This window comes from Platichthys flesus, chromosome 12, assembly GCF_949316205.1.
Source record: "Platichthys flesus chromosome 12, fPlaFle2.1, whole genome shotgun sequence".
In the NCBI taxonomy this organism is placed as follows: Eukaryota; Metazoa; Chordata; class Actinopteri; order Pleuronectiformes; family Pleuronectidae; genus Platichthys; species Platichthys flesus.
Window position 1 is genome coordinate 17,658,031 of NC_084956.1, and position 23,596 is coordinate 17,681,626.

At 38.4% G+C, this 23,596-nt stretch overlaps 1 protein-coding gene and 1 long non-coding RNA gene across 3 annotated transcripts; one reads left to right on the forward strand and one right to left on the reverse strand.

Moving 5' to 3' along the window:
- Positions 1 to 1,734: 1,734 nt before the first annotated feature.
- Positions 1,735 to 6,616, reverse strand: LOC133966675 (uncharacterized). The gene is made up of 3 exons (XR_009923970.1): positions 6,487 to 6,616; positions 2,475 to 2,569; positions 1,735 to 2,359 (listed from the first exon to the last, which is right to left on the reverse strand). It is a non-coding gene; the product is annotated as an uncharacterized LOC133966675 (long non-coding RNA).
- Positions 6,617 to 6,789: 173 nt separating this feature from the next.
- On the forward strand, positions 6,790 to 23,140 carry fam204a (family with sequence similarity 204 member A). Of its 2 annotated transcripts, none has more exons than XM_062401470.1 (7): positions 6,790 to 7,103; positions 7,400 to 7,484; positions 7,693 to 7,726; positions 8,480 to 8,585; positions 10,166 to 10,255; positions 21,275 to 21,384; positions 21,557 to 23,140. In XM_062401470.1, the coding sequence occupies exons 1-7, from the start codon at positions 6,912 to 6,914 to the stop codon at positions 21,606 to 21,608; spliced, it is 669 nt and encodes a 222-aa protein (XP_062257454.1). In that variant the 5' UTR covers positions 6,790 to 6,911; the 3' UTR covers positions 21,609 to 23,140. The 2 variants fall into 2 exon arrangements, with proteins under 2 accessions (XP_062257454.1, XP_062257455.1); XM_062401471.1 differs by having other exon boundaries at positions 8,483 to 8,585.
- Positions 23,141 to 23,596: the final 456 nt, after the last annotated feature.

Here is a 23,596-nt window from a genome sequence, read left to right on the forward strand (position 1 = left end):
AAAAGATAAAACTGTATAAAACACTGTAATCTGTTCACATGTCATCTAGCATGCCTCTTTCATGTGTATTCATATTCACTGTACGCTGGTGCTCATTATAAAAGCAATGATTCGGTACAACTAAACGTTTGTCATTTGGGAACTAACCATTTAAATCTACTGCTTTTAATTTGGCATTTTGTGCATTAAAACAATTAAAATGAACAACTGAACTACTGCAGGAGACAATCACAAAGTAAAAATAACCAGAGGTTCACAGGTTTACCGTGAAAACAAATTCAGTTGATAGGATATTGATATTGTTTTATATATATACAAACAATATCAATAATTATTTAATAATCTCTAGCAATATACCAAAGATTCAAAATATTGAATCATACAGTGGAGGCATAATATAAACATGTTTTTACTCGCATATGTAAAATGTTTTGATGTTTATCAAGTGTTTGCCTGTCTTTGCTCATAATGAAGAATTGAAATTCCCAACCAGGACTGAGGAGCAAAAATGTGTCTTAACACTTAATTAAAAAAACATTTTACAAAAATACTTTGCACATAAGGCCTTTGTATTCATGCAGACTTCTGCTCCTTTTATGCAAATGAAACAAGTTGAAAGTTTTGCATGTAATTTAAGATGGCATTTAAGCCGACTACCCTAGATACTATCATCATAATTAATTCATCAGGTAATATTTCTCATTATTCTAAGGCATATTATGCCATGCTAGGTAATGAATAGCTACGAGGGCACAAGCGCTAGTTAGCCACAAAATACACCACAGTCTTCAGTATTAATTATATTTTGTAGTAATAAAAGTAGACTGCGTAAAATTATAGAAAAGGGAATATTTCGAATTAAGCAATCACCTGATGGTTAAAATATGGAATAAGTTGTTTAAAAGCATATTTGATTTCCTAATAGTTTCACTTGCCCTTCTGAAAAATGAGCACCAAATCATTTGTGGATATCTAGGTTTTGACTCAATCATTGGTGGGGGTTCATTTTCAATGTTCATTTTCTTACAGAGAAATTAGAATGAAGATAAACAGAAGAAAGGTTTTACCTTCCATCTATGCTGGCATAATCAAGCATGCAACTGAACCTATGAATATGTAGTCCATTTCATCTTAGGGGTCGGACTCTGGTAGGGCAGGCCAGCCAAGATTATATCTCAGCTCATCTGATTGGACTATATAAAGATTCAAACAGAGCTAATTTCATGGTGATCTGGTTGCCTCCAGTGAAACTATCCAAAAGGCAAGAGACTGTAATGATTTGGAAAGGAAGGAGACAACAGATAAATGGAGAAATGAAGTTGAAGGGCCTTCTTACCTTTGAGAAGAAATATTTCAATTTAAATGTATTACTTTATCAGGATAAGGTCCTCGAGCTCGGGAGCTCTAAGATTACACCAATTAAACATCAAATATCATGAACTAACTGCAAATGAACAAATGCCATGTGTGCCCCTATTTGAAGGCTGGTATTCCACTATTGTTCAGAGATACCAAGTTACAACTCCACTCAGTTAAACACCAGCAATAAACACATATATAGCCCCTGAAATAATTAGTTTAGTGAATGGATAAACCAGCGAGGATAAAATTATTTGATTCGCTCTCTGTGAAGTAACATTTTCAATAATAACAATTGTCACCGTCAAATCCAAGAATAAAGTATATATATTTATATTCATGAAAAGCCATTTCTTTATTGTATGCAGACTTACATGTAAAACATTAACTTCAAAGTTCACTGTAACAACATTGTAACAACACTGTAACAGCCGCACATGGACAGTTTTTTATCCAGCTCTTACCAATACTATGTGTATAAAATCCATACCTTTGTTTATATCTTTCTTTTATATATTTTTTGCTGTATGACTCTTTGTTATCTGTGCCCTGTCCGCTGTCTTTCCTTTGTGTGTTGTGTGTTTTGTATCCATGTCTTTGTATAGTATGTCCAGGTACACAGGGTCAGGAGGAGAACGGGTAAGAATGTGAGGGCTGCTATGCCTACTGTGGTTTGTGATAACATAAGGTCACAGCTGTGACCCAACTCTCCTGTACCTTAATAGAAAAACAATAAATCAATTGTTCATGAAAAGGAAATTGATAACTAATTTAGCAATTCTTCATATTATTAACACATTATATAGTCCGTAATAATGAAAATGTTATTAAGGCCAGTTTGACATGCTCTTCCAAAGGAAAAAGGGTAAATCGACATAAACCTACAATGTTCAGCTACAAGATTACCTGACTCCATCTGCGTAAACCAGGAAACATCCAGAAGACATGGTGTGTCTCCAACCCTTCCCTCGCTCTGCACTTCGCGGCTGCTGAGCTCTGCCTGTGGGCACAACAGATTTGACACAAGAGTGCTGATGAATCTCATCAGTTTAATGTGTTTATGCTTGCTAAGCCCTAAAAGCTTATTGCTGTTCAATGGAGTGCTACAAAGTTACCTAATTTCCCCCCTGGTCGTCTCACTACACGCAGCCTCTCTCCCCGGGTCTACACTGGCAACGCAGAATCCCAACAACACGATGTACTGGGCAACCTGTGGAAGACAGAATCCACGCTGTGTCTCAATGATTTGTGTTATCAAACGGAAGAAAAGACCTTGACAGAAATACAGTGAGAAAAGATATTACTGTTTTTTTCCACCTTAAATGAAAGCCATGACTGTCTCTCTCCCCCCGCATTGATCCCTTTTACCGCCTTTTCACACAGCAAGTGCTTTAGTCTTATCTCCGCTACCCCCACCTCGCCTGTCTCATATTCCAACCAATGAGGCAGGCTGCCTATATGACAGCTAACACCCAGTATTAATTAAAATGTCATGCCTCCAAATCAATATTGTAAAACAGTTCAAACACAACCCCATCGCCACTGCTGTGATAAGTGCTTTTGGGTGACAGGTGAGTCCAGGGAAAGTGATGCAGGAGAATGGTATGACGGAATTATCCGGTGAGAACATGCAACATTAAAATTTATGACCCCCCTATGTGTTACTTCATTGCTCACAATTGCAAATTATCCACACTGTCACGAAGTGTGCTGCACTAAACTGACAGATCCATAAGTCAGCAGCAACAGGCCAGGAGGCGAGAACTCTTTAGCTTTAAACGTCTGACTGCAATGCGTTAAAAGTGACTAATGTGGGAACGAGGCTCTGAGAGGGGGATTTATCAGTGCGACTAAAATAGCTGCAATCCATCTGATCGCGTTTATGTTGACTCCGACAAGAAATAATGTAGATTAGTACTCAACTACTTTAAATGGACTACTGTTACACAAGGTATAAGTAAAGTTTCCATGAATAAAGTCAATAAAACCGAGAACTCCTGACAGTTTTTCACAATATTCCAACTATTGTGAGTGACAAATGGGTTTGATTCAAAACTTTGGCTGAGACCGTGCGCGTTCACACACACTCAGGGAAAGATACCGTTCAAAAGGGATACGGATAGAATGTGACAAATTCTGTCAGAGTAAATATAGTTTAATAAATGAATTAGCTTCATAAATAATGGCTGTAATGACATTTTAGGGGACAATAAGCCTAAGCGTTGTCAGGAAATAGTTGATGTATGAGTTTCATGCCTCAGCGGTTCCTCAAAATGAATAGGCTTGGGAAGATAGCAGGGGCCTGCAACCAGCCTATTTCCTCGAATTATCTACTTGTTGTCAATTTGCACAGTGGAATTACACATGCAAATTGAACTGCCTGCACAAACACCACTTGGAGATGATAAAAACAAATTAACAAAGGCTATAGAAGGAGGATTTATTTCACTGGCTAACCCAGGTCAAGCAATACATGTATTTTACGATTGTGTGTACCCAATTTTGGTGTAATTATATCTGCAAATTATTCTTTGTAATCTTATTATTTTTTTCCTCAACCTTCTCCTTACACACATAATTAACTTCGTTCACGTCCTCACACACAGGGAAGAACCCAGCTTGCCTCTGTATCAGAGTAGCACAGTTCAATCTGATGTGGGCGTTCGCTCTTGTCACCTTCCTGCAGCTTAAATCCCAAGGAAGGTGAGAGGTCGACAGTTTAGTGACACAGTTTAATGTAAGTGTTCGGTAACGCGGTAGACAAATCTACGTAGCCAAAGTCACAATGTTAAAATATATATAATCACCTCTTAACATCATCCCTCATATTGGGAAGGAAATTAAGTGTCCCCGGACCTCCACGTTTGCTATTAGATATCTCATTTACTTTGTACACACAGTGCTAATCTGCACTAATGAATTCTGCCACACCAAGCCAGATCGAGATGACTTAAAATTATTACCACTTGCAAGATATGCCTTTCCTCATTTGAGGCTCAATTTGGCTGGCTCGCAAAAACAGTCTGTCACAGTAAGATACTAATAATTAGGGTTTTAAGATGATTAGTTTATCGCTGTGCTCCTACAGTCCTGCCTCTTATCCACCATGGCCAAAACTTAATAAGAGGCTCTAAGTTTTAAACAGCCAACTCCAAATTACCAAGAAATGACAGAAATAATGAACTGGAGCGCATTCCAGGGAGAGAGACAGAGAGAGAGAGAGAGAGAGAGAGAGAGAGAGAGAGAGAGAGAGAGAAAGAGAGAGAGGGACAGAGAGAGAAAGAGATGGATGGTGGGAAAGCTGAGAGACATTAATTCAAGTGTGAAATAGAACACAAAGTCTGGTAATCAATAAGGAAATGATTCAGACCTGTAATGCCAAAATTGTTTAGTATTAACAGGACTTTGTGACTCTCATTTACCTTCAGACGCCGCCGTGCTCAACTTGTCACACATGTAATTAAAGTCGCGATTATGCTGAGTGAGTGATACCAGTTAATGGTTGCATATTTTTGAGGATGAGATCGTGATTTTACATGTTCCAGATGACATTCAATATAGCATAAGCCTTATCAGCCCAGTTTAATATGCAGAGCATTTTGCAAAGCTGGACAGAGTAAATCCCTCATCCTAGGGTACAGGAAGTTCAAGGGGAGTGCAAGGTCTCCAGGTTTCATTTGTTTTACATTTGTGTCACGAGACAGGACAGGCTATGGAATCTCAATACTTTGTTATAAAGCTGGCACCACTTGTCTGATGGACTTGTCTGATGCTGGCTCCATTCTGGGCGGCTATTTGTTAAACCTATTTATATACAGTATCTCTAAGAAATATATACAAGCAGTACCAGAAATAGCAATATATGGGTAAGGACCTAGGGAAGCTTTACTCTCTCTTGCTCAAGCTGATGCAATTGCCTTTTCCTCACTAACAGCAAGCAGGCTTATATTGTTTAATCTAATAAAACTCCAACACGTTCCAATGGGGTAGAGAGTGTTATGGCATAACTTAAGCAGGAAAAATAGAAACAGGCTACAAGAGGAAGGAAGTATGACTCTCTGAGTACGCCCCTCTAGTTTTTATATATATATATATATATATATATATATATATGCATTTGTTTTAACATTTTCTTTGTTATTATTATAATGAATGTCATTCTTCCTATGTTATCATCTACATATTTGTATGAGGTGTTGTATATATTATGTTGTGTGCATTGTCTGTGTGTTCAGAATGTCTTTTGGTATGCCACCACCATGTCTGTAGTTTTGAGCTTTCAGACAAAGATTTTAATAATAAAAAGAGTATATGGAATATCGATTAACATACTTCATTAAAATATCTATATTGGCTCAAGCAACAGTCGGAAACTCAAAATAAATTGGATTTAAAATGAATTACGGTTAAAAAAATAATTTACGTGAAAAGCAGAGGAGTAAAGGTTCAAACTGAAGAATATGTTATTCATTAAATGGAATCCTTAAGTGATTACTCAATTATCAAAATTGGTTCAATAATTATGAGTGATTATCAATCCATGGATCAATTAATCTGACAGTCATTCCAGGATTGTCCAATTAATTTAGCCTAGTTTAGACTGTAGTTTTATTAAGGGACACTTAAATAAGTAAGATACCAAAAATATAAAGGAACTGGATTGTTCTGTGATTATCAAGGACTTGCAGACAGCTGCCAGCCCTGTACAGCACAACACCGCTGGTTTACCTAAAACACTGTCCCTCTCTCACACAGTGTTCAGCCAATCTAAACCTATCGACCTTTAATATGTACATTGGTGTTACAGGTCTCAGTCGACATTCACATGGCAGACAAAATACAGGCCATAATTTATGTAGATTGTTGGGCTTTGCAATAAGATGCAACCGAATGAAAGCCTGATGTGAATGAGTGTGAAAGAGCAATTTAAGGGTAGATGTTCCTGTGCCAGTGCCAGCGGCTATACAAGATTTGCATGCTAATCATTCTGATAATAATGTAATGCCCACAGCACTTTGAGCAAATTGCGAATCATTGGTCATAGAGGGAAGCTTATCTCGCCTCAAATTCAGGCTAACATTTGAATGAATCCTGGTCATTCTGGGACCTGTCAGTTGCCTGGCTCACCTCAATTAGAAATGCTCTTCACTGGACCTCACTGCGGAGACGAAACACCACTGCTGCGGCTCTTTAAATGGTTGATATTCTCAGGTGTGACTCTAAACATGAACGGAGTGTTGACACGGGAGAGGCGCAGTGTTAGCTTAAGAAAAGTCAAACTACACTTACCCGTTAGAAGTTCCTCTTACTATTAAACAGCCAATCAGAGCTTTTGTCTCGTACCGTACTTGGAACCCCAGTTCCGATTGGATGGTGTGTTCAACGTGCTCGTGCTCAGCCTATCGGTGCCTTCGTTGTGAGAAGCGTCACTGTGTTTACCCGGAAATGAGAGCGACCAACAAAAGCTGACAAATAACCGATTTCTATCCGCCTTTTTAGTTCATTAAAATTATAAATTAACCTTTAATTTGACTGAAAACTGCTGAGTCAGAATGTACAGCGGACTTCTGCCAAAAGGTTTGACGGAGGACGACCTCAGTGACGACGAGCAGGAGGAAGCTGTTGAAGAGGAGAGGACGATGGAGAAGTGTGAGAGCTCAGTGATTCGGGACGCACCACTGACTCACACTGTCAGTGGGTCCCCGACAAGCAGTTTGCCCGGTGTGTCCCAGGAAATGTGGCAAGTATGTCGTCGTGTTGTGTAGCGAGCTACTGGGAGCTAGGCATCCAGAGATACAAGCTAGCTGTGATGTTGTGGCAAATGAGGGCTAACACATTATTCACTTTAGTATAGTTATTGTATATCTAGTTGTGTTGAATCCCCAGCCCTGCATACCAAAATGTTAAATATGTTTATGAGTGTGTGTGTGTGTGTGTGTGTGTGTGTGTGTGTGTGTATCATGACAATACTTATCCCTCAGAAGTAGATAATCTGGGGTTGTGGTGCATTGTGAATTCAGGTTGTACGTCACTGTTAAAGAAATTTCAGGACCTGCGGAAGAAGAGTGATGAAATGAAGACAATGAAGGTTCAGAGAAAACGAAAAAGACGACGACACAAGAAAGGTGTCAGTCACCATACAATTCATTTTCTGTGTCAATGGCTGCCACTGTTATTATGTATTCTGTTCCTGTGTATGACAAGAGATTCAGCCTAACCCATATTAGAGATTTCTGCCACCATTACAGCATATAATATAAAGACCTTTTAGCTGATGTTGATTTATATGAAACTATCCTAACAACCTTGAACTGTGTTTCTTGGATCATTCAGCGGGAACAGAGAGTGCAGAGCCGACAGAGACAAGGTACAAAAATGATACAGTGTCAACTCTGGGAAGTGAATACAACAAAATAACTGGCTATAAATAAGCAAGAAATGTTTAAGTCAAAAGATTGAAAACACTAAACACTGTTTGGCAAGTGTTGGACCTTCACAACTCATTGAGAACACAACAAGCATCACATTCTACAAATGTGTTGACATAATCTACTACACTATTTCACATCATTAAAAGATTAGGTCTGCAAGTCTTTGTGTCCAGTGGCTGCCCAATCCAGTCTAGTCTCGCCTAGTGTAGCATAGTATTGCATAGTACTAGACTAAACTAGTCTGGTCTATAACATAGTATAGTAAAGTACTGATATGCTTTTTTAAATGGTTGTTTATAATGTGTTTCATCGTAAAGATGCAAAAGCTATTTATCTTTAGTGATTATTTGTGAAATCATCATCATCATCAGTATCAACTTGGGTAAAATCTAATTGTATACACACTGAAGACATGGCTTAAGCAAACCAAACATGCGACCATGTGTAGTTATTCCACTTAATCCACTGTGGCTTTGTATTGTATTTGCATTGTATTGTTTGAGTTTTATAATGCATTTTAATCATGGGTTTTTCGCTTGTTTTTATTGGTTGTATTGTATAAGCACATCCAGATCTCATTTCAGCGTAGAAGATAGATAGTATAGTATATAAATAGATAGAAGTAGTGATGGTCTTATCTCAATACTGGTTAACATGTAATGAACCTAAACGCACGTTCTCCCTGTCAGCAGAGTGTGTCAGGAGGAACGGCAGCAGCACTGGGATGGGCTTAAGCAGTATTTTGGTGTAAATGATCGATTTGATCCCCCTGCATGTTCCAACCCCCATCCGAAGGTAATAAAGACTCCTGCCTTCCAACTTATCTGCAAAAGGTTTTAATACTGCGTCTGTCATAGCTGTTCGCATCAACTTCACATCTTTTATGTTTCTGTGCCACAGTACGCTCTCATTGTTTTACTTGACATGACATATGGATTAGAAGAATCCTTATGGTAACTCAGCCTGACACTGAGACGAATAATAAGGATTATGTTTGGCTACATTTAGTGATAAGATTAGGATAAATCTCCTTTCTTGTAGAGTTGTGATTAACATGAGATGTAGGTTATTCTCTGCAAGAAAAAAATGAAACTCTAAAATAGCGTTCTGGCACCTGACACAGCTTCTGTGACTGCAGCTGGAGCATTTAAATTAATGGTTGGATGATAGATGGTCAGGGGCTAGAAGTTCTTTAGCATTCATAATTAAAAATAAAATGAAGCATAAGGATTCTTCCCTCCACATGCATTTCTGCATTTGAAGATGATTGAACATTCAATTCAAAGGCATCTAAATTGCTAACGAGACAAAATATTAGCAAGCTTGATAAACATTATAGCTGACCCAGTGAATGGGAACTGTTCCCATTTCAATTTGAAATCCTTTAAATGATTATTTTGGAGTATTTTGTGCTTAATTTATCAGAGCAGCATAAAATTGAGTTTTTGCTGATTTGTGAGCCTCATTCTGAATAGGGCAACTGAAAGGATAAAAAGAAACGATGAACAAGCTGAATGAAACAGAACTTGTCACATCAACATAATGACGGATCCCTTCATCCCTCAAATGCAGTTCCTTGTAATTAATATGTCTTTCTTTATTATTTCTGCCAAGTCTTTCACAAAGTCATATTAGGAGAAAAAAAAGCTGTTAAAGCAGTCAGATGTTATTAATTCATCTGCTTAGAGTGCTTCTTCAGTGACCTTAAAACACTTAATGATACACTGAATGACGGTCTGTCAATTAGAGTTTTGTTTATGATTTACAGTGAGTGATGATTAGGATCACTAAAGGCATCAGTGTCAATATGAATGAAAATACTATATTAAGCTAAATGAAGTTTAAACAACCAATTTTTGTTTGACTAATTCAGATTTTTTAGGCCTGATGGTACCCTCCTTGTACTTTTACTGTGGAGTTAAGGTCCTCAAACAATACATGAGAGCAGACACATTAATAATTATACCCTCTTACCAGGGTATTTTTTAGCATGATGAAGTTTTGGGGGGCTGTAGAAATCTGGTGCCCGGCTCCCTCAGATAGGCTCAGAACTGCCTTGCCATCAGTAACCGGGGGCTTCTCTGCACACCCCCTCCTCAGCAGCGGCCTGTAATGGAAATGTGTAATTAAAGAGTCACATTTATGTTTGGTAATCTCCTGTAGCATTTCTAAGATTTCCCCACTAATATCCAATCAAAAAGGTTTTCATTTGTGAAGGGAAATCTACATATTTGTAGTAATGGCAATCATATTAAAAATAAGGCCCTGGGGACTTCTAAAGTTACTCTTTGATTTTTTTTTTCTCTCTCTGCCTCTCTCTACCCTTATTTCAAAAAAAGAGCCTGATTTTTTTTTCTCTCCCCCCTCTTCTGCAGTCCGGCCTAGAAACGAGCATAGAAAAGGCCATAGCTGAAGGGGACATTGCAAAAGCAGAGGAGATGAGCGACAGACTCGCCACTCGAGAGGTACGTTGTGCTGATAAGAGATCTTTGGGGTGCTCCCGCTGTGACAAATCAGACTAATGGATCCATGGCCATTTCTGCGGCAAAGACATAGAGGAACAAAAACACACGCAGACACCCACCATTCAGTCCTGCAGCCTTTTTCCATTGAGTTAATGGAAAGCCCTCCCCTTAGTTTTGAAGTGCTGCAGCGTCTAAAAGACTTTTGGCTCTGCTTTTTAATGAAGGGTACATTGCTTTCAAGCCAACTGTTAAATCATTCTCCAGGTAAGAGTTTCATACCTTTGAAGTGTACATGTCCCTAAATGCGGTGCCTGAAGTTTTGTAACTAACCGCCTTGGCAGTGGTCGGAAACTAATTTAGCATAAAATGTAGCCCACACACACATAATTGTGGTTAAAAAGACATACAACTTCAGTGTTACTTCTCCACTGGGGGTTTTGCCATACTTTGAGCATCAAAGTTTAACTTCTTTGTTTCATGATGCATGTTGCTTACAGCATTCAGTAAGCTGTTTCATTTAATGATAGTCATAACACAAACATGGAACATACTGTGGGCTCAGATTTCTTTGTTGGTTGGTTGTGGATTGCAACAGAGTTGCAAAGAAGACTCAAGAAATATTATTCCTTATATGAATTGGAATTTCAATATTTTTAATGATATTCTCTGTGTTCCACAATATAGAAACATCGTAGTCTTCAATAAATGTATCATGTTTGTTAATGATTTACAAATTTGTCAAACTACTGCCTATAGCCAGTTAGCTTAGCTTTGCACAAAGACTGCAAATATGGGATTCAGCTACCATAGAACTGAAGGAACGTAACACAATCTGCATACCAGTTTCTCTACAAGTAACATCTTTTATTTATTTAGCTGTACAGAAAGTGTGCATAGGTGTAAAAGCAAAATGGTGTTTTACATAGGGTTATTTGGTAGACAATATTTTGGTGGGGACCAGTAACGTTAATACTAATAATATGAATTTCAGATTACATTCATTAACTAAAAAGATGGTCCACCCATTATGCATCCATTTTCATCAAACATCTTTCTTGAGGACCTTACCTGCTTGAATAAATAAATCGGCTCTAAAAACCTGGTTCTGTGTTTATCACTGAAAGAAATCAGTTGTAATGTTCATTGAATTGGCATTACATGTGTGGCTCCAGTGTGTAATAGGCGTGACTGTGCAGCATCCCTTCGTATTCCTGTCGTACCTGCGAGCAGAGTGGTCAAATTTGGGAGAAGTAAATGAAAGCTCTTGTGAGTGGCACCTGCACCGTACTCCGAGAAAGCCTCTTAGAGCGGTGGTGGATTGGTTTTAGCCTGAGCCGAGGTTCCCCCCTCTGTGGCACCCGCCTCTCGTCTTGCCAGAGCCTTGATGGGACGTGACAGCAGTCTGGCAGCCACAAGTCATTGTTTAGCTGTGATAACTTCATTTCACAAAGAGTAGTGAATTGACCATTTTGAAATCCCTGAAACCTAGGTGACGTTAAGTTGTACACCGTTAACTTTCAGATACAAAGAGTAGCAGCTTTGAACATTTGTAGGATATAAAGTGGCGGATAAAAGCCAAAAAGTTTGAAGGATTCTGATTCCGAGAGGATTATGGTATGGTCTTTTTTGATGCCGCCTGTAATACAGATAGCAGGAGGCATTTAGCATTAAGACCAACGTGTTTGTTTACAACACTCCTGTTCACTTTTGACAGGAGCTCTGTGACAAACATTTAGAGGATCAATAATCCCCGCTGTGGCCAGAATCAATTTCAAGGTTATAATTGAGTGGCTCATTTGGTACGGAATGGCTTAGATGTTTAATTTGTTTACGGTCATAACACCAAGACATGATTGTGGCAGGCTTTTCACTGGAAGAATGGGAACAGGTTTTCTTTGCAGAAAAATGCAAAAGCATTCCGACAGCTGTGAAGAACTAAAGAGGCCTGTTTGTCCCTCTAGGCATTGTTTTGTAAAGAAAACGCTCGTATATGTTGGATGACAATGTTTTCATCCACAATCTAGCGGTTTCCCACTTATCTCCTCAAAGCAAAGAGAAATGGAAGGAAGATGGAGTGCTTGCTGTCAGAATTCTCCTTCTATAAAACCAAACTGTTTGTTTCTGCTGTTTGGAGCTCCCTCAAATCAATTAATGATTTCCATTTGCTCTACTTTCTTCTTTTTAATCACAACATTAAAGCAATTTGGTAAAAACCTGTCTTGAAGGCTTCTTATACAGAGATAAATGCTCTTTCATCTGTCAAACTTCTGAGACGTGCTGCTTGGATATTGCAGGTTGAGGTTTTTTATTCTCATTACAGTTTTTAAACACTTCCCAGGGCTATAAGTCTTTTGTTGTAGATGAATTCATGAAGACAGCCACTGTTGTTTTTGAGTGAAAGTACTGAACCAGATAGAAAGAAGAAATCACATCCCCTTTTAGGAAACAAAATATTATTAATGTCTACATGCTTAGACAAAGCTCCCTAATGTGTTCTTCTAAAATATGCCGATAGGGTTTCTTTTCTCACAAAGATGTCTGTTGGTCTTCCAGAGCATGTGTAGATTTCTTAGTCTAAGAAGACTCAAAATCATGTAAAAAGCTTCTTGCATCATCGTCGGCCTATAGTTTAGTAGAGAAACTGTGCTCCAGTTAAGAAGACTGGGTCTCCATACTTTGATTAGTGCGCCTTATTTTGAAAGTCCTGCAAGTTACACAACATTAAGTTGAGTGACACACACTGTTTAAAGGTTTCTATCACCTGTAAATATTCTGGCGTTGGCTATTGACACATTTAGAGTGCACATTGATACTATACACATACCTGTAAATTGTAATGTACAAAAATTGAATGTATAACCTAAATGGATTATTTCATTGGAATCAAACATTATTAGTAGACTTTCTTTTATCACAGCCACACAACTTCTTGCAACTAACATTGAAAAACCTTTTATATTTATTTTTTAACAGGCATAAGACTCTTTTTCAACCATATAATTATCAGAAAATGTGGATCAAGGAAACCACCTAAGACTATGATTAAGATGTGTCCTATCATTCCTTCATTGGAGCAGGAAAAAACAAATTTGGTTCATCAAGTTTGTTATTTGAGGCTTATACAGTAGTTAAAGTTCCACCCAGGTAGTAAAATCTGCTTTGAACTGACAAAGATACATTTTCATCCCATATACTTATATTAGGAAAAGCAAGGGCCCTAAGATTGAGCCCAGTGGAACTCCAACTCTTACACTTCTGAATCTGATATGGAACTATTAATAGCTATACACTGAATTCAGTCACTTAGGTATCTTTTAAACCAGCCACTAGATTATCATACCCATTTGCCCCAAATTCAATGCATCAGATAAAATATATAAATTCATTTGAAGGTCGATTACAAACACAGGAATCCATGAAATAGATTGGTATTGCTACACAAATCTTCCTACCCATATAATGATCACTTGCAAGACCTTTTGATATAGAAGTTTTATTTGATTTAATTCTTCATTCAGTATTGGAGCATAACGCAGAATGATCAAAATCAACTCAGCAAGGCAAAAGCTGTTTTGTGTACTCTACTATATAGTGCTTTCTTTGTCACACTAATCCACCATCCACATAAATAAATACTCTTGTGCTCTTTTTTCTCTTTATAAAACTGAGCCACTGAGGTCTTTTGACAATAGGCAGGAGCTGTACTTCATATAGTGTAAGTGGCTATATTTCACCACAAAAGACCGTCACACCATGTTAGAGCTTACAGTTTCCCCATAGCACTCATCACAGCTATTAGAGCGGCATTACCACTTCAAAACAGAAACTCTTTATAGTCTGTCACAATAGTGTGTGTCAAGTCCATCTCACGACTTCCAGGAGCTTAGGAATTTGAAACATTAGAAGTAGTTGTACGACTGCTGGCCTCACCTGAACCACATGGTAATGGCACCACGCACAGAGGAGCATAGGCTGTATGATGTAGAAAGCAATTTTTGACAGGGCAAAAGAGCTAGGTACTGTAGAGGATGAGTGTATTTAAGATATACCTTAGGTTGAGCTATCACTGTAATATCTAGTAAGGCAATGTTTGCCAGACTGTCATCACTTCAAAGTGCCAACCATGCTAAAGCAGACTGAAGTCAGCTGACACCAGTTATTCACTATTACTATTTGATAAAATGTTTAATGATGAAGTGGCTACATTTACATCTTTAAAAGGAGTAGATATTATCCAGTCAATACATTTTTATTATTATTATCATTATTAATAATTGATTACGCTGGAACAGTTTTTTCCAGCTTGTCATTGCCATTCAATAATGCAGTGCCGATGAGAGTTTGAATAAACAGCAAAAACAAATATAGTAATATTTCTGCATGAATATAAGCTTATGCTGACCCAGTTAATATGTTTACATGCAATAAGGTTATTTTAGTAATTGACTTAATGACACTATTGTTTGTGTGTATATAAAGTGATGCAGTTAAGGGCAATAAAATGAACATTCTGTGGCTATTATAATTCAATTCTTGGACCTAAAACCTTGTGAAAATGCAAATTTTCAGCAAACACATGCTCTTGTGTAACATATTTTGTACAAATATCATTAGCATCTACTTATAATTATGTTTCACTGAATACAATCATGGATATGTTAATAGAATAGTATGTTACAGTATTTATATATATTTCTATTTTCATGTCCTGCATACTACTATTTGATACCCTTTGACCCATCAAAGTTGATGTTACCCTGATCTTGTGTCGTGGCTTCCTGTTCTCTGGATGGCCTTTGGGTGGTACACCTCTCTTTAGACTCCGTCATGGACATGATTAACCTCATCATTATAAATAGTTTAAATTGTGGGGCCTTCTAATAGTTAGATCACTTAATATGCAATAATTAACCATATGAATATGTATTAACTGGAGCCATTTATGGTTCAGCGTTTGAACATACGGACGGTTATAATTTTCCTCATTATATTCCGGCTCGTATTTCAATAGAGGCAGCAGCTGAAAGGAAAAGCCCCACTGTCCTTGAAATCTACCCTTTGGAAAGCCTCGCTAAAACGCTGTGAAACAAAGGTGGCGCAGCATTTTGTCAGAGGAGACATGGTGGCTTAGTTAAAACAAAGAGCTGAACTAAGAGTGTTTCATGATATTTATGTTATTTAACACCTTTTTTCTTCTCATCACCTTCTCCCCGCCGTGCCCCGTGTTTGTAATCAGCAATTTCATGAGGCGCGCCTTTGTGAAACGTGGGCGTTATCAGATTTTTACTTTCTCCCGCCCCACATCAGAGGAGGCTCACTCTCTCTCTTCCAGCAAGCCCCACCCCCCCAGGCCACCTCGCAGAGTTTAGGGAAACTCTCCTCTTTGTTCATTTTTCCTTCAGCGTAAGCAATTTATCACTGAATGAACTTTTATTGTATCTCCGGATGACTCACATTAAATTTTCGCCCATTAATTTTGAAATGGATTTTGAAATGGGTACTAAGCTTTTATCAAATGCCTGGGAATCTCATTTGGATTATTGTATTTCATTAATTACTTGATAGACAAAGCATACTTTTCAATGTAGATTTGTGTGCTGTTTAATTAATTAGCATGTTTTCTCTTTTAATTAAAGTCATTTTTTTAAATTAAAGCCCACAGCAAAACACATATATAATTTGTTTGTAATTAGGCCTTAATTGGTGGTAGTGGAAGCTTAGCACCATCAGTTTCTTTTTTTCGTGATTGCCATTTTATTGCAGTCAGTCATTAATTAAACTGTTTTTTCTAATTAGCTTATAAAACTGTTGATGGCATATTATTGTAAGTGTGAGTTCAAAGCTTGCTAATAAGCCTACCCTACTCAGAAGAGGCCAGATAATGGAATGTGCACAAAGCAGGCCAACTTTTAGAGATTTTTTTTTGTCCTCTCCCTGAAGATGACATGTCATGTGTATCTAGCATCAGATTACTGGAAGAGAAAATTGTGACATGGCTGTTCAGCTGTGGCTTCCCCAGAGTGACTTTCTTTTTAGCGTGCCATGTAATTCTGTTTGTCAAAGTGCAGGCAAGATTACAAAAAGCTCTTATGAGGCTGCCCCATGAAGGACTGATAAACTTTGGTTTGGAACAGTGTGAGAATATACCACTGTACTAACCCATACAATAAGAATCTATTAGGTATTGGGTCTGCTTGTTCCTTTAGAATACAAATAGAACAGTGATTTTCATGTTTAATAGTGAAGCAGTCATCATTGAACTAATTCAGAGAGATATATTAAATATTTATGTCCTAAACATAAACAACTAATCTAGTTTAAAGCTTTTTTTTAAAAGCTCAAGTACTGTGCATAAGTAAAACTTTCAGGCACTTTCCTTAACTTTAACTATATTCATTAGCAACTTATACATCATCAATTACAATATATATATATATTTTTTACTTTTTATTTATTCCACACAGACAAAATACATATTGAGATGTATATGTATATATCTCAATAGTAGGAGAGCCTGTCCGGATCATAATACATTACTCACACATAAGATTTATCATAACCAATCCCATTACAGATTCTATAACAGATTATTAACATTACTGTATTTCTAAAGTAAAATGTATCTAAATTAAAGATAGGATGAGTTAATAAAATGTGATACATTGGTACAACACTATTAAATCAACCGCCACTATGAAATACAAATAATTATATGATCACTCAAAACAAACAGAAACTAACATGAAGATTGATAACCAATTTACTGTTTATTGGAAAATTGCTAAACAGTTTATGGTTCCATCTTAAATGTTGTAATTTCCTGCTTTTTATAGTCTCAGATTTCCGTAGAGCGAATAATGTGTGGGTGCAGGGACGATAGATTGCACAAAACAAGCTTTTAAAAGACTCAACTTCAAGAAAACAAATCCTCAAATCTATTTACAAGTCCCTGCTTCTCAATAGTTGGTCTGCTTTTCTTTTGTCTCCTTTGATACTAACTTAAATATTTGAACTGTTGTACTCTTTGTCTCTACTCTATTACTTTTACTTCAGAGATTTCAAAATAGACCAACTGAATGAGACTTTGTATTTCTTCCTTTTTAATGCGATCCGGGTGGTATTGATTGACCTCTTGATCTTTTGGCCCTCCCTGTGTTGCTGAAACTCATTTTCCTTCCCCCCCTCTGCCTCAGTTCTAAGAAATTATGCTGAAATAACACACGAGCTGCCTAATCTGATATTCATTCCTTTCTTATATAGCCCTGCTTTCCAAAGTTGACTAAGGCCACATTATTTAGGCATTAAGGTAGTGTGATAAGAGAATTAGGCTGGTCATTAATCGTTTACACGTCAAATGCAGCAGAGCAGCTTGGGGAGGTGATTCAGTGAGGCAAAGCCATATAGCCCTTGTTAATCCACCTCTCACACGTTTTAATTGGAAGAGGCTTCCTGGATTGGAAATTTATGAATGGGTTTAAGGCCATTTCTTCCTTGAAGCCATCATTTATTTCATATTGTTAATAAGAGCTTTAACACTTTATCCACATGGAAAGGCATTTTTCTCATTTTTTATTCAGCTATTGTCTTTTTCCACTTGCTGTTTAATTGCTACAGTCTTTTTTTTTTCGAACCCTTGGCTGCTCAGAGTTCTTAATACTGGCTTCAGTATTCTTCCATTCATCAAACACCTCCAAAATGATGCAAGAGAGCAGACACAGGCATGAAACTGTTATTAAGATAGACTAGGTTTATCTTGTATATGTCTTACACAGCAGCAATGCTCTTATTATGTATTTTTGTATTGAGGCCCCGTGTTTGGGTCCCCATTTGAATCTCCATGACGACCCAAACATGAATGAACAGCAAACGGTACTATTGACTTAACCCTCCTAGTGGCCTTAAGCTGCTGCTGCTGCTGCTGCTGCTGCAGTGCCAACATTGTGCAAGATGAATGTATTTTGCCTTCAAATCTTCCAAAGGTCAGAGTATTAATCCTCTGAATAAACTCAGTTTTTAACAGAGCTGTGCACAGGCCACACAAGAGAGAGGCATGGAAACATGCCCGTGATGGACACTTAATTGTACATTAGTATGTGGTGGAGTGGGAAGAATTGCCTTTTAGCATCCAGATAAACAAAGAACGCAGGAGGTTCCCTGTCTCCTGCCTTTATTTCAGCTTTGTAGTCTCATTCTTTTTTTTCGCCAGCCTCTGATGTGAAAGGATTTGGCACTATGATGCACGCAAGGGGAGGGGGGAAAAAACCCTGAAAAGTGGATCAAAAAAGTAAATGAAAAATAATGTCATATTACTGCAAATATGAGAGGCTAATTTGTGCAGACTTTTTGCTAATTTTGTTCTCGCCACAGAAAGAGGAGCCGTCACCTGCTCAGCGCCATAGCGCTGACAGTGCCAGTGATCCATGAAATAAGCTGCCGCTGGCTTTGTTCAGATAAGAATGAACAAATCTGCACAATGTACTGCTCTCGGAATCTCATTTTCATACTTGCATGCAGGCTAAAAGAAATAAGCTGTTTGCAGGCTTGATTAATCAGACATTTGAGGGTTTTTTTTGTCTCTTTGATCTGTTCTGTCTCCTAGGTAACTTGGTTGACATTAATGTTGAGCCCCACCAGAGACCATCAGGGATTGAAGACTACACTGATTTTAAAAAAAAAGGAAAAAAATTAAAGACCATTAATGTTTTTAAATATAGTAAATACTATAGAAAGAATAATAGATCTCTGTGTGTAAATCTCTAAATGAAACCACTAAGGATCCGACAGTTTCATGTGATTTCCTCCCAAAATAAGCTAATGTGGGTTTTTTTCCACAAACACAGAAAGCAGGAGCTGTTCTCGGATTCATCAACAATTGAATGAACGCCTGGTTTATAATCTCAGCGAGCATCGGAGCCACTCTAAAGCATTTAGCACCTACACCCCTCCAACACGGAGCAGGGAACACCCTGGTGTGGTTTTATCTGCTCGCAAATCTCCTGCAAATGTAAGAGCAGTCGTCTGCTATAACTCTCTTCAAGAGGAGAAAATGTGATTTGAGGAATTTAAAACCTATAAAATGGCAAAGAACTGGAGAACTGTCATAGAGTGAACGCTCCAGGTTATGCAGACGCTTTCACACATCTTCCAGTGACTGTATAGATGAATGCCTTGAGGGCCCTGCCGGAGCCCAGTACTTGCAGCCAGCCGGAGCCCTTATCTTAAATCCAAGCAAAGTACCATTAATCTTTTTGAAAGACCTTTATGGCTTTTAATGTATCCCAAATTAGAACATTTTACACCCTTGGTTCCTGAAATATGGTGATAAAAAGCCTTTAGAGTTTAATTTTTCCTGCCTGCTCGCTCTGACCTGCTTAATCCCAGCATGCATTAGGAGATATTTTAGTTTCAGTCTTTCTAATAAAGTTTATCCCACTTAATTATAATTGAAACATTTTTTTCCAGCAGGTCTTCTTTTTTTTTTTTTTTTTTCAAGTGGCGCAGTGGTGGCACATTTCTTCATTACCTTAAGACTCCCTCTCGCCCCTGATTGTGCTCTGAATATTACAGAGAATTACCCAAAGGTTCGGTGAAATTGTTCCAAGTTGTTTATCAAAGTTTGCCTTTGCTTGAATAATAAACCTATCTCAGGAGTGACAGAGGAGGCAGGATTTTTCCCTTTGTTTCCCGTGCTTCTGTGTGACTGGGGTTATTGGGATTATTCTGCTTCACAATGTCTTCCCTGGGATTTGAATGTTTGCCTCCTGCAGTCACGGTCATTCTCTTCACTTCTGATTTCAGGGACTGCCTGCTGTACTCCCTCGAACACTTTCACACTGGCGATGGGTGAAAAACGCCTTTGCTACGTTTTTCTGAGATGGAGGAAGTGGGAGGGGAAAAATAAGCGACAAAATGCTGAACATTGTTTCTCCCCGTTTATTCATCCGGCTATTTCATTTGCACATTAAACAACAAAAAAAGAAGCAATCAAAGAGAAACAATGTGCAGGAGACACCATGAGCCAGGAGCTGAAAAATATGAGTTCCTCTGAAAGACCTCAAACAAAAGGCAAAAAAGATTACAGCGATATTAACAAAACAACGCCACTGTAATTTATAGAGCTATGGGGAAATTCACCCCACATCAAACACACATATATTCACAACTTACATTATTGAGCACTGCTGTGTATGTAGCTACTGTAATGTGTTTATAATTATTGGCTATAATACTATAAAGATATTTCCTATATTTTTGCTGTAGCATATTTTAGGGTTGGATTTAAAAAAAATAAAACACAAAGCAGCGGAGCAAGATCTTCTTCACCAATAAATCTGCAAAGGACGTCATTGTTTGATCGCTAAATGTTAGAAAGCAGTGAAAATACCCAACATGTTATTTTCCAGAGCCCAAATAAGAACAATTCAAAACCCAACGACAAAAACATTAAATAATTGAATTATTTTTCCACTTTACCCTGGTCAGGGTCTAATTGGACGAATCGGTTAATTGACGAATTGTTCAGGTTTAATGTCTGTTTCAGAAAAACCAAACTTAATATTGACAATAGATTATTTTAATGTTTTTATCACCTGTATATTATAAGAAATATACTAATCATAAAAGTAAACCCTTAATGCATTGAAGGTATAAGCTCACATGTTCCTTACACATGTACAGATGCCCCCTTTCAAAGCCTTGTTCTTTGATTTTTGCGTAACTTGTTACTTTTGGTTGATATGATGCATATTTCTCTGCTGTGGGAGAGTTCATCTCTGCAGCACACTGTGTGTCACCGGATCCCCACTCCTTATGCCTGATTTAAAACAGTATTCGAATAGTAGGGCAACATTTCTGTGTGGTTCAGCTCAGTAACAGCTGCACTGTGGTTTGGAGGAGGCAGCACCGGCTGCAGAGACGCTGCCGAGAAGCCCCCCCGATACATCAGTTTGAACGCTTGAGCTTTGCCACAGACTGATTTCCATTCCCTAATGGGTCTCTCCTCTGTCTGCCTCCATCTAGCTGGCTGTGAAAATCGCTCAAGCCGCTGATTGCCGTGACTTTGTGGAACACAAACAGGAAGAGGAAGCTTTGAAAGCAGCGCAGAAGAGAAAGAAGGATATAGTCTGGGGGTACGACGTTTCTCTGTGTGCTGATGTTCACGTTTGCCATCATATCCGCCTCTCTTGGTTTCAAGTACTGCCTGCATTAGCGGCTCGTTGATTTTGTCATGCACAGATTGAAACTGACATTTGAAACGTATTCATTCAGTAATTTCCATGTTTCTATTTTTCTGTGTTGCAGGTTTGAGGCGAAACAACGATGGGAAAGCAAAAGCAACATGGGCTTCATGTGACAAACAGCAGAAACACTCTTCAGTCTTTTTCTTTTAGATCATTTGATAAAAGTGGTGTTTTTTAATGAGAGGTCGATCATGTTTCTTTGTATATTTCGAGGACTTGACAGTAGCACTGTGTGAGGGGGCAGAAGTCACACATTGGCTGAGAAAAAAACCAATCCACATAGAACGAGAGAGAGAGAGAGAGAAATTTACAGAGCATTCAAATTAATTCCTAAGGCGCCCATTGGTGTCTGCATTGTGTTATTTTTCATTACATTTCAGTGATTTGAGCGTTCTGGCCTTCTTTTTTTTTTCTCCCCCTTCAAATTAAATCTGGTGTACATTACTGGATGATGCGTTTATTTATTGCTGTAAAGTGGGTTAATCATGAAGGCGCTCCTTTCTTCTTCTGAGGAAGAGAAAAGGAAGATTAAGGCCCTAATGCAATGTACAGGATAATGTGCGATAGGATTTGGGAGTAGAAAATGAAATTTGGCTGCTGTAAACTGCTGTGAGCGGTCGTAAACTAGAAGTTGAGCTAACAATCAAGGGAGGAGGAGGGGGGAGGCTTTTCTCTTGGCCCTCACCCATGCTGGGAGACGCTGCTATTGTTTCTCTGCCCGAAACAAGAGGCGGGTGCTGTTTTCTCGAAGCCGACACTGCGCGTTGAGCTCTCCAGCATCTGTAAACTCCTCTAAACCCGTCGCGCGTCTCGCTCTCACTTTGATCTTCTTCTGATCTGCGTGCGTTTGCCTCCGCAGCTACTCCAGACTTCAGAAAAATGCTCGTTCAGATTCCTGCGAGTGTTAATTGCAAACAGCGCGCAAAAGAAAGCACAAAAAAAAAACGATAATTACTTTTATTCATAATGCTTGCTTATATTTTTTTCAATCATAGAAAATGATTGCTTCGCTTCAAGGTAATGAGAATTAAAATTAATCCACCTTGTTTGCATTGCACATATTTGGTTCACTTTGCCCCCCTGGTGAGGTGCAGTGTTTTCACGGCTCTGCTGTGTCGGCCGAATCGGCGCGAAAGTGACAAAAATTCGCAAAACATCAGCAATAAAAGTTTGTCTGCAATTATGACACAAAACACCTAAGCTAAAGAAACCGAGAAATGACGCGAGCATGGAGACAGAATTTAGAAAAACACCGCTTTTTGTATCATTTGACATTAAAGTGAGTCTGAGACACTGTCACATGGGGAGAATAGCTGCTAATTAAACTATTAATTATCTCTGTAATGAGATGCGAGTTAAAACTGTGTTAAGCACATCAAAGTCCGACATGGGATTTCTTCACTTTGATGACTGCTATGAAAACTATATCTTGACGGAGGAGTGAGGAAACCTCACAGATGATTTTCATTAATGGGACAACAGAAGGCAGAATTTTGGGGTCTTTGAAAGTTTTGGATAAGAGCAACGTTAATAGTTTCATAGTCTCTTTTATTTACAGAGAAAAGCCGGATGCAGGTTTAATGATCGCGACTTCACAGAGACGAAGTTTTTTTAATGTTTTTCAATAAAGTTGTATTATGTTTGAGCTGTTCTCGGATCCCATTCATCATCAGTGGAGCAGCCCGCAAGAATCGAAAGCCAAAAGGCGCGTGTGAGTATGTGTTTCCACATGTACAAGCCATGTAGTCCTTTTTTCAAAGCTAGTAGTTGTCGGTGAACATGACCAGCGCTGATCCGAGAGCGGCGCGGTGCTGTATCAATTGCATCTCACATAATTAATCTCTTTGAACGCAGGGTAATGCCTTGAGCAGAGATGATTCTGCTTTTAAACTGGAAAATCCACTTTCTCCCCCTCGTCATGTCGAGGAGCTGTTTTCAATAGTCTATCACTGCAGGCCAATCTTAGCCCCTGACCTAGGCTGGTTTGTTGTGAGAGGCGGAGGCAAATTCCTTGGGCACATGTCGAACCACTTCTAGGAAAAGTGTTTGTTGTGTTGAGCGGGGGGGGGGGGGGGGGGGGGCGAGAAGAAAAAAAAAACAA